The following is a 17,944-nucleotide window of genomic DNA, read 5'->3' as shown; positions in this document are numbered from 1 at the left end:
ACTCACAGACTAATAATAATTGTTAATTGTTATCTAGATACCAAGTTAAAGCTGACATAATTTCTATCGTTTCTATAATCAAACTTTCAAATGTAGATCATCATTATGATATGATTTTTAATATAACTGTTCTTTTTTTCATTCGGTACATCATAAAGATTATCTTTCTAATTAGAAAAAAGTATTCTAATAAGACACATTTAAAAATTATAAAGCATTTATGTCTCACCCACACCTTCTATGAGATCTTTTCATGCTTCTCCTCTACCTATTTCTATGTATATGATAAAGAGGTTGGTTAAAACAAAGAGAGGAGGATAAGAAGAAACAGACTTGAAGATCTCAGCACAGAAAGAAAGAAGTATGTTCCTTAAAAAGAGATAATTGCGACAGCAATTAAAGACATTTTATAATTAAATTAATTACTGTCCAACATAATTATTAAAATGCCATTTTCGGTCTTGTTTCTCCCTTTATAATTTAAGATGATCTTTTAAATATAAAAATTTATATATCATAATGTACAGATCCCAGATTAGATAAAACTTTTCAAATTTTAACTTAGAATATGTGAAGATTTCATATAAAAGGTCAAAGATGATAAATCAAAAGAATTGAATATTGCTCGCTGATTATAAATATTAATCAAATCTAACTTATCTGATCCTAATGTGAAGGAAAATATATCAAATTTTCAGGAATTTTCAAGATTTTATGCTGGTTCATAAATTTAAGACAAAAATTATGCTATGAAGATTTTAATTTATATAAAAACCTTCGACACTTTTTCTAGCAATTTTCTTTAATCAAATTAATGTTTTAAACTATATTTAATGGCCTTCCTCAGGTTCGACAATATTTGAAACGTCAGATATTCGAAAATTTGTTTTTGGATATCTGACGTTCCAAATATTGTCAAACCTGAGAAAAGCCATTAAATATAGCCGAAAACTGCTAGAAAAAGTGTCGAAGAACTTATTTTCAGAAGTTCTAGCTTTCTGTGCATAAAATTACGAAGATTTTGTCTAATCAAATTGCATTTGATTCCAATGTTAACAATACCACAAATAAACAAAGACAATCACTGTACAATTCAAGGAATTAGGTGTATTCATTGACTCCTTTAACTGTTTTTACAGTGTATGGAGATTCAATTGTCAGAAAGCTGTAGGCTCACCAGTGGCCGAGTGGTCTTTGTACCCTGACCACTGGGAGTTCGGTCGTGGGTTCACGTCTCACTCGGACGGGCTGGCCATGTGGAGTTTTCCGTGTTTTCTCCACATCTGTAACGCCTAAATAGGAGCCAGTTTCCCTTAAAAAGACCTCCCGGAAGGCATTCCCCTAGGCAGATCGCCCAAGTGTTGCGTTGCCATAACTCAAAACAAACAGAAAGCTGTAACAAAATTCAATTAATAAAGATAATATTCTAACCATTAAGATAACTTACTGGACTAATTACCATACAGTTATCAGTTGGATTTTAAAATAATGTCAACAATTTCAACCCAGTTAAATTAACAGGCCATCCTTGGGAATCAAAAGTAAAATGCGAAACGCTACTCTAGTGTCGGAAGGAAGTACAAAAGGGCTAGATTTGAATAAAGTAAACATTTAACATAGATTTAAATGCTACATATATAAAAAGCAAATGTTTTCACTTGTGTTAAATGGTCATCATCAGGGCAGAATTCTAAGACAAATGTTTCAAGCATCAGATCACATTATTCTTGCTTTAATTATTTTAGAAACATTAGTTTAGAGGTTTTTTAAACTATTTTAAAGTTATAGATTGTATAATAATAAAGATACTGTGCTTATAAAAAAAAAAAAAATTGATGTTTTAATTTAAAAATATTAATTAATATATTTAAAAAATATAAACTCACTTAATAAATAAATTTCTGATGCATTAAACTGTAAAATCCTCAACTTAACAGCATATTTGCATCTATATTTCATTAAATAAGCTACAAATTTGAAATAAATCAGAAAACACTACTAAATTGTCAATTTCATTCAGCTTCCATTCAAATTTGAAAATGGTAACCATGGTAATTGGATCTCGATCACGTGATTACTAAAATAATTAAACTTTAAAACATTTTACGTAAATTAATTATAAATTTATTATAATAAGTATTAATAAATAGAACGTTTAACAAAATATTACAAAAAAAATTAAAATATAACTCGTTTACATTAAGATTATTTATATTAAATATAAATAAATTAAAATATTTTATTATATAAATTATGCATATATTTTTTTAAATTATTAAAACGTGTGTTTGGACAAACTGGTTAGATAAGAATTAAATAACTTTCGTTGATTCTTAAGACACATCAGAAACAAAAATGTTTTCAAATAGTTTAATATTTCGTATAAAAAAAACACTTATATAAATGAAATTACTGGATATTTATACTCTACATTGAATGTAAAGTACAGTAAAACCTCGATTTAACTGTCTAATTCGGACGTGGGAATGTCCATTAAAGCATAAAATCCGTTATATAAAGTAGGTTTCCCGAATGCGTGTATTAAAAAATTGTCAAAGTGGTTCGTTCATCTGTTTTTACTTTTGTAGATACGTTTATGTAATTACAATTAAGTACTGTATGAGAAATTCAATTTCACAGAAAAGTTTTCTACATTATTATTATTGCATATTACATATGTACTCAACTTAGTTCTGAGACTAATAACTAAGCGGTGACTCTTGGATTTGAAAAAATAATCTGTTAATTTAATTACATATAAAAAGCATTTTAAAATTAGCAAAGTGTTAATTTTCATATATGACATACTGACCAAAAGTTTTGTCCGTTAAGTCCTAAGTCTGTTAAATCGATGTTTTACTGTATTAAGTCAGAATGTTTCCAATTTGCAACTCATATACTGTATTTAATAACTTAAAACTGAATTTTAAATATACTGTAGTTATTTAATAAAGACATTGTCTAGTAAATAATTTTTTGAATGTTTTGTCTTAAAAATTTGCAATTTATAAAATAAAGATCAACTTCAAGACTGGTGTCTTAACGGTATTCGCATTTTTTTACCAGACGAGCTCCCTCTTATGTTCTAAAACACATCTACTTTTTGGAGATTATTTAAATCAAGATCCATATTTATATACACCCAAACCTAGTTACACTTTCTATCAATTTTTACATGCTTCTCGTGAGCGCTCCCACGTTTTTATTTTTTGATTGCATACCAAAAATACTGTGAAAGCTGAAGTTTTTTATTTTTTACTGATCATCATGGGTAATCCATTACCTGTCACTTTTCCAACTTCTTATAAAAACATTTTCCCTCTTCTGATCAATGCTCAGGTCACCCCGAGCCTCAGTATTCTATTGCTCTTCTATTGACATAACATACCAATCTCCTCAACACACTTCCCTGAAATTTCTATTGGAGACAGATAACTCCAATAGGACATTAAACAAGGGTAAATATTTCCTGTTATCGCTGGCTATAACNTATTTTTTTATTTTGTACAAACAAAATAAATATATTGAAAAATATAAAAATAATAAAAAATTATACTTCAGATGTTAATTTAGTATCAAAAACGTAAAATATTTGAGTAGCCCAAGCCATAGCCAAAGATTAAAGCGCCACAGCACTGGCGAAAATTTAAATTTGCCGACTGAAATTCTTTCGGATGATTGACGTTTCGGATGATTGACTTTCGGAAAATCGACGCTCTACTGTACTGTATTATTATTATTAACTTTTTAAAGGATTTTAATTGTTTAAAATATAAATTTTTTTCAAGAGTTTTCGCTTGTAAAAATACATTATTTTTTAAATCAATTTAAACCCGTTTTTTTAAATAAAATCCAAATAAAAATTATAAAGCGAAAAATACAAAGTTTGAAGCTAAAAATTGAAGTGAATCCGGGTTCGATTTCGGTCTTTCCATCGTTAATTTACCATGAGCGGTATTACAATTCTTCATCCTTTATCAATACTACTCGATCCCATTGAGGGTCAGACCTTCTTCTAATGTAGTTGTGTTGCCTTTGTGGCTACTACAGTAGACCACTCTATAACACTGTAGATAATTCCGTGTTATATGAATTCCATGTTGTACGAGGCACTTATATTTTACAAATACGTGAGCCGTTCACAGCCTGGCACACGTATTTGTAAAATCTAAGTGACTCGTACAACACGGAATTCATATAACACGAAATAATCAACAGTGTTATGGGGGGTCGACTGTATATGAAACCCTTTCCTACTTCAAATGATAATTAAGATCATGAGATTCTAAACTGTTGATTAACTTATATATTATGATATGTCGGACAAGAAGGAGGGGAGGGTTGAACTTTAATGGACGTCCTTTTTATTTCATTAACTTATATACAGTTTATATCACTTTATAAATAATAAAATGCATAAAGGTTTTTAATGGGATTGAATTTTATTAGATGTACGAAAAGGGGAGGGGGTTGCGGAATCTGGGACAATGGAGGAGGGGGGAGTATACATTACAATAAGAATGCGGACGGATTTTGACTCAATTTATAACGTTTTTAACCTACAAAATCAACTTTTAAACCCATTAAAATTTAAAGAAATTACAACAAAAATTTAGAGGGGAGTGAAAAAATACAGTATTTTCGAGAACAAATTAATCTTAATTTAAAATAAATTAGAAAATCTTACCTTAAATATTGTAAATTATTGTCATTTATATTATTTTAATCCTTAATTACACTTTAATCTAAGTGCAAGGAGTTTACTTAGGGGGTCATTATAACATTTAATTGATATTCATTACGATCTCATAAATCTAAATTGAGTAAAGGCAGTTTAGAAACATCTCTAACCATTTTATACTATAATATTATTGAAATTATGTCAGTAAACATGCTAAACTATTGTAAATAAATGTAAAATTATTCAATTTATCTGTTATACATCCCTAATGCATTAATTTATATAAGCTTATATAGGAAAATGGATATTGCAATTTGAAGCTACAGTACGTTTATGGATACGCTGTAAATTGTAATTTTTTTTTTTTTAATGTTTAANTAATTTAAATTAATTTTCATAAATAATTAATTTCTATTTAAAGTAAGCAAATATTTTTAAATTAATTAACATTAATTCATTTTTTTTAATGCTTAAAAGTAGAGGTTTATTTAGGAAATTAAAGCTTAATAATTCAAATTTCGTGCTTGAAAAGGATCGAAGTAAGTGTGAGTGTGTTGTTTATAAGAAATAATTAGCATCATTTTTATTTAATAAATTTATATATATATATTTTTCTTTATATTCTAAGTAAAGATTTCTTTCTATATATAGTTAAAACGTGTTGTATATTCATCAAGAGAAGGTGGTTATTTAATTGGTAAATGACGTGCAACTGGAGCGATCATGCACTATCTTACTGAAAGACTCATTTACACAACGACGTGTTAGCAAACTTCTCTCTATAAATATTCATCAGAATGATGTCACAACTCATCAAAACATCCTACCAACTTCATTAAAAGACTTTCTCATATTACTTTCTTCAAGGAAACAACACAGAACTCCTTCCTTTCTATACCTACTACAGTACTGTACTACATACATATATGTTTTTATTTATTTATTAAAATAACTTATATATATTAATTAAAGTTTAATATTAATAATTAAATTTTAACAATACTCTTCATTTAAATATAACAATTACTCCTTAAAATGATATATTTTTAATTGATAACTTAGAAAAATAAATCGAAATTCTCTATGATTACATTTACAAAAAAGAAGAAGAAGAAAATACATCAATTTCTCTTTAAAATTGATGATTTTACTTCTTTTAATCGATAATTGAAGAGAAAATAATCAAGAAAAAAAAAATCTTTTCAAGTATATTTATGAGAAGAAATTAAAGGAAAATAAAATGTTTTCCTCTATAAGAAAATAGATTCAATAACAGGAAACAAGCATTTATAAAAGGATATTTTATTTTAATAGCTTCGAAACCAGATATCAATTTACAAACAATACATTCTCTATTGCTCTCTTCATCCTTATTTTATAAGGAGAGAGAGAGAGAAAGAGGGAGGGAAAGAAGAGTATTCTCCTCTTTTTTAAGGGGAGAAAAGGGAAGGAAATAGTGTCATTAAAACTGAAAATGTGTTATTTTATAGGAAACATCATCTTGTGGAACGATCACCTTTTAGAAACAATGTAAAAGAATTGATGTTATATCTTAAGAAAAGTAATAAATTTAAACATAANAAAGTTTAACAAATTATCAAAGAGAGAACACACCCGAGAACGTTAATTATGCGTTAAAAATTGGGTAAAATGCCCCATTAGTAGTGGAAACTTGATAGATTACTCCGAATCTATGGGGTAAAAGGGCGTTTACTCCTTTATTTCTACTAGAAACATGATAGATTACATAGATCTATCACATTTATTCCATAATTAAATTGTCGATTGTTATGTTTTTTTATTTTTAAAGTAACTCATCTTTATAAGAAAAGAAGTATTGATACAATACAGTACATCCCATAGAAAATAAGAAAAATTAATAAATTAGAAATTACTAAACTTAATGAACTTGTTAATTAATTACTACATTTTTTATTTTTCTATAAAAAAATTATAGAAAAATATTTAAAAGAAGAATCGATTCCTTTTAAATCATAGAAAAATAAGTGTAACACTTGTTAAAAATAAACAAAAATCGTGATAAATTAATCATAAGAGAGAGAGAGAGAGAGAAGAGAGAGATATTTCCTTGTACTCTAATTAGATTTTTTTATTATTATTATTTAATTACTAATCTTTACATATTTAAAATTAAGTCGAAATTAATTGGAGAAAGTTAGAAAATTTATTTTCATACGTATGCTCCTTGCTCCTCTTTAGAATTAGTTATATATTAAATTAAATTAATCAAAATCGATAATTAAAATGCAAAAAAGGATACATTTTTTTATTTAATTTTATTATATTAATCCTTGTATCTTTAATTAATTAAGTAAAGTTGAATTAAATCTACTTGATAAGTGAGTTAGTTGCATACTTTATAAAGAACTGCGGGAGAGCAAAAATTTAACGAATTTCCTTGTTATAAACATTAAAAATACCTTCTAAACTCTTAATTATACAAGCTTATAATATGCATTTTATAATAGATTTAGTGTAGTTTAGACAAAGAGGATTAATGAAAATTATCAGTAGCATCTTTTAACATTCTGGAATTATGTACGAAGATTTTAATCAATTATAACAGCCAAAAAACGATATAAATTAAGCTCATTATAATGTTAACATTATGTTAATTAATTCTAATCGTGTATGCAACCTTATAATAAACCATATCCATCATGATAAGATCGTTAACACGAGCTACATTCTTCACACAAGATAAGAACTTTTATCAATCAATTTAGACCGCTTCACGTTGTCTAAAATGTGTTATAAATAGTAATTTTAAGCAAATAGAGTGGTCCAAAACGTGTAATATTGATGAAGATGAGGATATGTAGTGTGTAGATCACGAGAGATCTAAGTAGTACATTTATACAACTCGAGAACCACACGCTAGTTTATAATTCAAAATTGCAATTTTAACACAGAAAGAAACGTGAAAAAATAATAAATTCCTATTAAGTAAATGCGTTTTAATATATAATTTTATTAACAGGATGTTACACTCGTTTATATCTTATTAATGAACTTTGTAGTAGTTACGCTAAGAACTTAGCATGTAGACGTAATAAACTTCCATTATATTGATATTAATTAAATGCTTTAAACAGTTTTAATATTTTAAACATGCTCACGATCTTCGCATTAATTTCTATCAGGAACTAAAAATAAAATCTTTCTCTGATTAATTTTTAATTCTCCTTTTAAATCAATAATGACTCAAAAGTCAGTTAATGTGAATGGATAATAATTTTTTTTATATCTCAGTTAACTAACTTTTGGACCGTTCCAAAGCGTAATTTTAATCCTTCTGAAGATTCCTTTGTAGAGATTTATAAAACAATTTGATTCTTTCAGTGATATCCTTTCTACTTTAATATTAAGAAAAGTATCATTGTTACTTTTACTCTGTTTTAACAATATTCATTCTATTCCTAAGAAGGATAGGAGTAAAATGAAAAACGCTTTGAGTGTTTCGTTGATTATCTGCAAAGGAATCTTCAGGATCATCTGCAAAGAGATCTTCGGTTTATCTGCAAAGAGATCTTCGGGTTCATCTGCAAGAGAACATTCAGGATCATCTGCAAAGGGATCTTCAGGATCATCTGCAAAGGTATATTCAGAATTCTCTGCAAAAGGATTTTCAGAATTATCTGCAAGAGGATAATCGGAATCGTCTACAAAAGATTTTAAGGATTATTTCTAATCATCATCTCTAATATTATTTATATAGATAAATTTACATCTCAAATCTCAATAATTTACTTGTTGAGACTTCATTTTTCTACCTATACAATAAGATTGGGGCAAGAAATATTATTTTCTAAATTCTAAGTTTAATGATTTAGAAGCTGGATGTTTCAAATTAATAAAGTTAAACTTTGTAATGTTTTTCTTTATATTTCCTTATATTATTTTCTTTATATTTCTTTATATTATGTGAAGAAAATTATATAAGATATTATACAAAAGTATGAAGTACGTAAGATACACAACTGGTATGATGAAAAAGATTAGTTTGAAGGAACTGCTCTTCTGTAATCTTCAGCTGCCCACCATTGAATAAAAGCTCTAAACAATAGTAGTTGGTCGCGGATTCTCTCCTCACCAACGTGGACTTTTCTGGGTTTTCTTGTAGAGTTGTAGAATTGAAGGGATACCTGGCTACGCAACACGTGAGCGATATGCCAAGGAGAGAGTCACACCCTGGAGAACTTTCTATAGGAAAAAGTCTTCCATTCTTTCCAGTTTTTTTTTCCTATTTAGCCCAGGTCATCTCTCCATCTTTCTTTAAGTCTATTTTCTTCTTGGATCTCTTACATTAATATTATCATCCATCAGTTTTATGTAGAGTACATGTAAAGCATACGTCAAACAACCACCGAGTTATTCTACTAATTTATTAAGAATGTAACTTGTAAAATAATCATAAATTCGAAAGGAAAGTAAAAGCTATAAGTTATGTTATGTTTTAAAAGCATTATCTTATCATTAATATGGCGCAACATAAATGGTTTTGGTGCTAAATTTTCTTATAAAAGGCATTACTGTTATGAATTATTCATCACAGTTACTCGTGTATACTATCCATTATACTCATATCAATATAAGCTACGATACTTTATGATCTTGATCAATATGAGTTTTTCATTATCATTTGAAACCACTCTAAACTATTCAGTATAAATGGATCCACTAAAAAGCTGAACTTAAAGTGGCAAGAAAATATTGGAAAATACAACTCTGATAAAGAATAAATTGGAATTTCTGATGTAGTTATACATATTTGTCGAGCTGGATTTCCTGAAGAATTGTCTTGAAACTCCTGCTGAAGAACAGATTATTACTAAATGGCTGATGAAGAATAATTACTTACAGTTTAAATTCTTGTGGAAAAACGCGATTAGATTAGTTTATTATAAAGAAAATTAATTAAATTTTCTTGAAGACCATGTTTTTTTTTTATGAAGTTATAATTTGTAATAATAGAAAATAATAATTTCTTCATAGAGAATTGAATCGTGATGATGAACAAATCTTTGTCAGACTGGATTTCCTGATAAAAAATAGATTCTTAAGAAACTGGAATTAGCGGCTGAAGAATAGATTACTTTAAAAAGAAGAATTGAATTCTAATGAAAAACAAAGCCTTATAAAATTGAATAGAATTCTTGACGAAGAGTAGATTCTTTTAATGGAAATTTAGCATATTTGAAGAATGGTATTCTTGAAGTTAAAATTCTCGACAAAAAGCCAATATTTTACACATAAAATTGAATTTTGATGAAGATTAGAACCATGTCAAATTGAATTTACTAAAGAAGAGATTCTTATAAAAGAAAATGAGTTTTATCAGTTGGAATTCTTAATGGATGAGGATGAGGATGAATTTTCCGGATGCAGAAAACTCATCCCTGATGAAGAACAAGATTTTTACGTTTGCAACTCCTTATCTTTATCAAAAATCTTCAAAATTATTGATGATAATAAGAAACTATCTTTTAAATTCACGCACGAAAAAACATAAAAAGTGATTATTTAATGGAACATTAAGCAAATATTCAAATTTTACATCCTTACAACTCTGTAAACATTAAGAGTTTGATTTGTTTACTTAAAATATGAAGAGAAAATCGATGAGTTCAGTTCATCTACAATATTTTAAAAGAATAAAATAGAAAATTTTAATTAATAAATTAAACGAGAAGATAGAAAAGAATTGGATTCGATTCAATTTAATGCAATCATCAAATATTCAGTGATGAAAAGTAAATTTCGTGCAGTTTAATGAATTTATTTTCAATTTTTTTTTCTTCAGTTTGTTTAATAAAATATTCATTATTTTAATTTTAAAACACGAAATTACTTATTTACTTTATATTTTTAATGTTGCAATATGTTCTCGTTTAGTAGAAAAATTGGTTTAATTTTGGGATTAAATCTCGATCATAATGTAATGATAATGATGATGAAGTTATTAAGGTTAAACCTTTAATTTTACCCAATTTACTAATTAAAAAAACCCAAGCGAAGGTTTAATAAATAACCAGAGAATGAGAAATCTATGATCAGATTACTCACTAACTTTAAAGATGATGATAATGATGATAGAATTTATAAAGAATTATAAACAGATAATTTCATATAAATAAGTTCGGAAATAAATTTAAAGAATTGTTTTTTGTTATTTAAATAAGTCATTTCGGTAAAATAAATATAGGTCCTTTGTCTCATCCCTTTGAATTATTGTGATCATCATCAGGCATCCACAGAAGATCAAAGAGATGATAAATGTGCATAATTACAATTGATAATTCTATAAGGATAAGGATACAGGAAAGAACATTTTTTAAAGGATACAGGAAAATTACTGATGCGTAGGGATGCGGTAGGATGAAAGATGAAGATATTGTGCAACACTCTTCATGTTTCTATACTTGATGATGATAGAAATATTATAATCATCTCCCTTAAACTGAAAGTATCATCTTCATCGCTTTAAACTGTGTTTTAATAGTATTTTAGATGCAATTCTAAACACATAACGTATCTATATCTCAATACTTCCCCCCATCTTTTTACATCTTCCTGTAATAAAGCTCTCTACACATCCTCATCTTATCATGCTCTTTACATCTTCCTGCAATTAAACTCTTCAAAATACTTCCATTTCATCAGATCTCAACGCATTTCCGAGCTTAAAATGTTTCTAAACGTATCACCTCATTAAGTATTCAGTGCCTCATCATAAAAAAAAAAACAGTCAGCAAACGTTAAACTTAATTAATCATTCAAGCATCTTCTTACACATTTTATCATCTTCCAGCTTAATTTAATGTGTAAATAAATTTCCTACATTAAAAATAAAAGAAAAATAGAAAGAACAATCTAAATTTTCTAGGCATAAAATAAAAGAAAAAATAGATAAAGAAGAGGAAGAGAAATACTTCTTAGAATTATTCAGAAGTCAAATCTCATGAATAAAACTAAAATTAATGAATAGAAATAATATTGATTGCTTCTTTACTTTGTTTTTTTTTTAATTTTCTAACTGTTTTTTAAAATAAATTTAAGGATAAATTATCTAAAAAATTGAATATTAATAGTACCAAACACTCTTAAAGTTCTATCTGTGATAATCAGCTTAATACTTAGAGAAACTTTTAATGATTATACTCTTTACTTTAATCAGTAGCTTTTCTATTCATCTATAAAATATTCTTTAACTAATAAATTATCTTAATCATCCAACAGTTAATAATTGATCATCCAATTTAGCTCTAATCATCTTGTTGCTTTCGTGTCAGCTTCCATGGTTTAATTATAGATTAAACTTAATCGTAGATTTAAGTTGGATTATTTTTAATCTTTTATAATCTTAATTAATCAGAATGAAGCTATGATTTATAAATATTATTTTTATATAATTTATATAAGAATTTTATTAAGAAAATCGAATTTTTTTTTTGTTTTTAGATGTGAATTTTAACCTGAATTACGGAATTACTGAATTAAAATAGATTATATGGATGATAAATATAGAAATTTTAAAGCTTTTTAAGCATTATAAAGCACAGATTTTTATTATTTTAACATTTTCTTTTAAAATAAATTAAAGATGATCATTTGTATTCGTGCATGTTATCATCACTTTAATTTTCTCTTTCTAATCTTAAAAATTCTCTATTTTATAAAATATAATTTAATTTATATATAAATTTAAGCTTATTTACATTAATAACTTTTATTATCATTTTTTTCTTGTTATAAATATATATTATTTGGTTTAAATTAAAGGAAAAGTGTAGAAAACACCATTGTTCAGTCGTACAAAGTATGAAGGTTTTAAGGTAATAAAAAGACTATACNTATTTTGACTCTTTCATCTTTGATATATTTTTGCTTCCATATTAAACTCAGGCTCCAAGTTTCTACTTTGAAGAATAAATTTGTGGGAATTTACGACACATTTCCTCTCTTTCACTATTTTTTTTTTTTTTAAAAAGGAGTCTTTCTCCATGAGATCAATAAACTTTAAAAAAAAGTACGAAGCAAAGAAGTTACACTGCAGCATGTTCCAGCTGCCACTACTCGGTAAGGAGGAAAGTTATATTAACATTTTAAAATATACGGTTATATAAATATTAATTCTTTATGAAATTTCTTAAAAAATATTTATTTTTACACGTATTAATCAGTAAATAAAATTTATAAAATAATAATAAGTATGTTTGCAATGCACTCGAATCGTTGGTGGTACCCATGAGATGAATGATGAATAAAGATTTTAACTTAAATTTTTTAAGTTTATAAGCATAAAATTATACTAAATATGATATAAAACAATAATAATTTATATATTAAACTATAAAAATAAGGATAAATTGAGAAAAATTCGTTAAATTCTTTATATGTTTCAATGAATGAGTGTAAAAATTCAAATTTCATTTCGAAAATGTCAACAAACTTCAATTTTTTTTTCTTTTTTAAATAAAATACTTAATCTGTAGAAAGTTTAACAAATTATCAAAGAGAGAACACACCCGAGAACGTTAATTATGCGTTAAAAATTGGGTAAAATGCCCCATTAGTAGTGGAAACTTGATAGATTACTCCGAATCTATGGGGTAAAAGGGCGTTTACTCCTTTATTTCTACTAGAAACATGATAGATTACATAGATCTATCACATTTATTCCATAATTAAATTGTCGATTGTTATGTTTTTTTATTTTTAAAGTAACTCATCTTTATAAGAAAAGAAGTATTGATACAATACAGTACATCCCATAGAAAATAAGAAAAATTAATAAATTAGAAATTACTAAACTTAATGAACTTGTTAATTAATTACTACATTTTTTATTTTTCTATAAAAAAATTATAGAAAAATATTTAAAAGAAGAATCGATTCCTTTTAAATCATAGAAAAATAAGTGTAACACTTGTTAAAAATAAACAAAAATCGTGATAAATTAATCATAAGAGAGAGAGAGAGAGAGAAGAGAGAGATATTTCCTTGTACTCTAATTAGATTTTTTTATTATTATTATTTAATTACTAATCTTTACATATTTAAAATTAAGTCGAAATTAATTGGAGAAAGTTAGAAAATTTATTTTCATACGTATGCTCCTTGCTCCTCTTTAGAATTAGTTATATATTAAATTAAATTAATCAAAATCGATAATTAAAATGCAAAAAAGGATACATTTTTTTATTTAATTTTATTATATTAATCCTTGTATCTTTAATTAATTAAGTAAAGTTGAATTAAATCTACTTGATAAGTGAGTTAGTTGCATACTTTATAAAGAACTGCGGGAGAGCAAAAATTTAACGAATTTCCTTGTTATAAACATTAAAAATACCTTCTAAACTCTTAATTATACAAGCTTATAATATGCATTTTATAATAGATTTAGTGTAGTTTAGACAAAGAGGATTAATGAAAATTATCAGTAGCATCTTTTAACATTCTGGAATTATGTACGAAGATTTTAATCAATTATAACAGCCAAAAAACGATATAAATTAAGCTCATTATAATGTTAACATTATGTTAATTAATTCTAATCGTGTATGCAACCTTATAATAAACCATATCCATCATGATAAGATCGTTAACACGAGCTACATTCTTCACACAAGATAAGAACTTTTATCAATCAATTTAGACCGCTTCACGTTGTCTAAAATGTGTTATAAATAGTAATTTTAAGCAAATAGAGTGGTCCAAAACGTGTAATATTGATGAAGATGAGGATATGTAGTGTGTAGATCACGAGAGATCTAAGTAGTACATTTATACAACTCGAGAACCACACGCTAGTTTATAATTCAAAATTGCAATTTTAACACAGAAAGAAACGTGAAAAATTAATGAAATGAATGGCAAAAAACACACGAGAATATATTAAAAATTTATTATTTATCTATCAAGAATTAGGAAGCAACGAAAGGTAAATCATTTTCCGCATCCCTAACGAATGTAAGATGCTGTAGAGTACAGCTTCTACACCTCATAATATATAATTTTCTTCCCCTCTTCGAAGTGACTTATGAGTAGATAGGTAATACTTTGTCTGGCCAATATACATATAGTCATCATCTGGATAATGTTTCTGTATGAAAGGAACCAATATCTGTTGCAGACAATTCTTTTTGTAATCATCTTGATGGATGGCATTCTTAGATGGCACAACGTATAAATGCGAGACAAATTACTCAAATATATCATAAATATTTGTTCCGTCCCTTTTATGGAATATGAATTTTACAATGGTTTCCACAATTTATTTCTTGCTGAAAGAGGAAAATTTATCTTCTCTCTCCCCCTCTCTCTCTCTCTCTCTCTCTCTCTCCTTTCACCTTATAAAGAATTGTGTCGGATGGTTGATCATTAATGATACACATCCTTCACTGTGTTTTTATAAAAAGTCATTCGTGTTTGTGTTGTAAACGTTGTCTTCTTCTTATAAAAATGAAGTTTTCTTATTGCTTTTCCTTTCTTTTTTTTCTCTCTTGCGATGTTTAATCTTAATTTTCTTAACATTGTCTTCCTTTTCTTTTTTTTTATATAAAAATCTCCGAGTTTTCACTTTCTATTCTTTATTTTTTTAGCCTGTAAATAAGTAGAATATAGTTTAAAACTTCAATTATCTCCTTCCGCATCCTTCCTCTTCCTACTCTACTTACAAATATAGAGTAGAAAGAGAAATGATAAAGAAGAGGATAGTCCTTTTCATACTTTCTGTATGAGTAGGAAGAAGGATTATCTTCCTTTTCATCCCTCCTTTTTCTACTTTACCTGTATATAAATATACATTAGAAAGACACAGGATGAATAAGAGAATAATCCTTCTTTCTACTCTAAATATATAGAGAGTATGAAGAGGAAGTATTCTCTTCTTTATCCCTTCTCTTCCTATTTTACATGTATATCTAGATATAGTGTAGGAGATGGAGAGATGAAGAAGATAACTCAAAATTTAAACTAGATTTTACGAGGAAAGAAGATTGGTATTAAAAAATGGACATGGAATTTTAAAGTTTTCTGATGATATAAAGTGTGAAAAAGATTACAAACGAGATAGAAAAGGAAAACTTGAAGAGATTCTCATTATATCTGGATTAGAAATGGAGTTTCTTATTTATTTATTTCTATTATTCTTAGCTCTTTCTCTCTCTCTCTCTCTCTCCTCTCTCTGCTCTCTCGTATCATAGAGAAAGCATCAGAAGCAAAGAATATAGAAAGAGCAGCTAGAGAAAAAGGGCAGCGAAACGAACCAAAAGAGTATAGAAAGTACAAAAAGTAGAAGTAGAGATAACAATTGAAGTAAAGGGAGTATGTGGAGCAGATGGAAGAGTAGCAAGAAGAGATGGAGCAGAAGGAAGAGAAATGGAGAGAGAGAGAGAGAGAGAGAGAGANTCTTCTTACCCCGTCCCTCACTCTCTCTCTCTCTCTCTCTCTTCTTCAATTCCCTACTGTATCTCACTTACACCAAATTATAAGATAGATTAATACCTTTAATGGCTTGCGCCAGCTTCTGTTTTGTTATTAAACTAGCATTTTATGAGAAATGAGTAATAAATAGACAGGAAATTTCTTGATTTTTTTAAAGTTAAAGTAATGCATTTTTCTTAGAAAATTGGATTATTATATACTACATCATTTGTGTAAGCTTTTATAAAGTTTGTTAACCTATAAAGTGTGGAAAATTACTCTTATATTCAAAAATAACATCTTTTTTTCTCAGTTATCAAGCATTAAAACATGATAAACACTCAGAAAATGAGTAACTTTACCGAATTTTAATAATAAAAACACAAAAATATTATTTAAATTTGCTTTATTATCAAAAAATACATTCAAAAATACCAGTTAATAAACTCCAAAGATGTTAGAAAATATTTAATTTTTACCAAGTATAAGCACCAACGTAACAAGAGCAGGATGCATCTAAGCGGAAGATATCGATCCTAAAGGGGTTTCCATAATAATCGTAAGGATCATATATGACGAAACGATGATAAATCGATTTTTGCACACAAGAAGAACTATAACAAGTTGGTACAAGTGGGCAAGGGTCATTGGCTTTCCTACAAAAAACATAGATAATGAAGCTCTTGTATGGCCACTTAAGAAAAACCAAAAAGATGGGAAAGACGAAAACCTCATATACTTACATACAACTCTCAATCCTTGTAGTTTGATAATATTTCTCAACGTTAACAATGATTTTCCATTTACCATCTACATCTTTAGCTCTCAGAGGTCGAGCGTATAATGTTGTAGAGGGGCAAAGATACGTCTCTTCTTCTAAACTTTTCAAGTTATCCACCGAATTTCCAGTATTCTGAGTAACTTCCGCATAAAGTGGTTGAAATTCTTGATAATATTTATAAATCGCATTCTGAATTTCATACCTGCAATTATAAAGTTTCGAATAAGTTTTCGAGTGATCTTACGAATAAAATTCTTCAACCCCCCTCTTTCTTACCCGGGATATTCGCTATCTTCTAAGCAATAAGTTACTGTTGTATTTTTAGCGAATATTCATACATTTTTATTAAAAATACGATCGCAATAAGGATGAAAGTAATTAAAACACGAAATATATGCAAATTAAAGAAATATTTTGATAAAATTTTAAGTAAATCTTGATAAATTCACTAGTAAAATAATAATATAAAATGAGAGTCACGAAATTAATGTCGTAAGCGATACGTGATTAACCTGATAATGTTTCGATCGTGACATAGATTTCTCTAGATAATGTAACTAATGCTATTTAAATATTTAATTCACGAAGCGAAACTATATCTACAACTACTTCCTGAGTATCATTTACAAGATATTTATTTATATCCCTTTTTTGATGGTTTAACTTGAAGCACAAGCATCTCATCATCAGTAAGGTTATCTCTTCACACACGTTAAAGTATCTACTTCATATTAATTCAACAACCCACTAGACGTAAAATTGGAGGTTTTAATTCATATTTAACTATAAAATATAGCAATTTTTAATGTATTTAATATCCACGACATCATCCTAGCATCAACTAAAACGTGATACTCGCAATTATAGTTAGAGAAAAGATTGAAATTTAGTAACATCAAAACGTGATATTCTCTCATAGAAGCTTTAAAACTCGACAAAGTTTTATATTTATAATTATAATAAGTATCATTTATCGTATTTTAGTAAGTAAAATTTAAATTAAAATATACTTTATAGAAGAGATTTAAAAG

At 27.2% G+C, this 17,944-nt stretch overlaps 2 protein-coding genes across 2 annotated transcripts in view; both read right to left on the bottom strand.

The window, feature by feature from the left end:
* The window catches only part of LOC111618120 (wings apart-like protein homolog), a 45,094-nt gene extending 43,044 nt beyond the window's left edge, over positions 1-2,050 (bottom strand). The window contains exon 1 of the mRNA XM_023359572.1: positions 1,887-2,050. The gene's annotated coding sequence lies outside the window, so the exon portion shown is untranslated. The remainder of the gene's footprint in view (positions 1-1,886) is intronic.
* Positions 2,051-16,607: 14,557 nt separating this feature from the next.
* LOC111618110 (neurotrophin 1-like) lies at positions 16,608-17,242 on the bottom strand (the record flags this gene model as incomplete). The annotated part of the gene is made up of 3 exons (XM_023359555.1): positions 16,608-16,788; positions 16,876-17,115; positions 17,190-17,242. Coding segments are annotated over 3 exons (474 nt in total), but the record flags the coding sequence as incomplete, so codon positions are not given.
* Between the last annotated feature and the right edge of the window lie 702 nt (positions 17,243-17,944).

This window comes from Centruroides sculpturatus, unplaced genomic scaffold (genome assembly GCF_000671375.1).
Source record: "Centruroides sculpturatus isolate CEXI.00-Female unplaced genomic scaffold, Cexi_2.0 scaffold183, whole genome shotgun sequence".
In the NCBI taxonomy this organism is placed as follows: domain Eukaryota; kingdom Metazoa; phylum Arthropoda; class Arachnida; order Scorpiones; family Buthidae; genus Centruroides; species Centruroides sculpturatus.
This window is presented reverse-complemented; position numbering and strand designations above follow the sequence as displayed.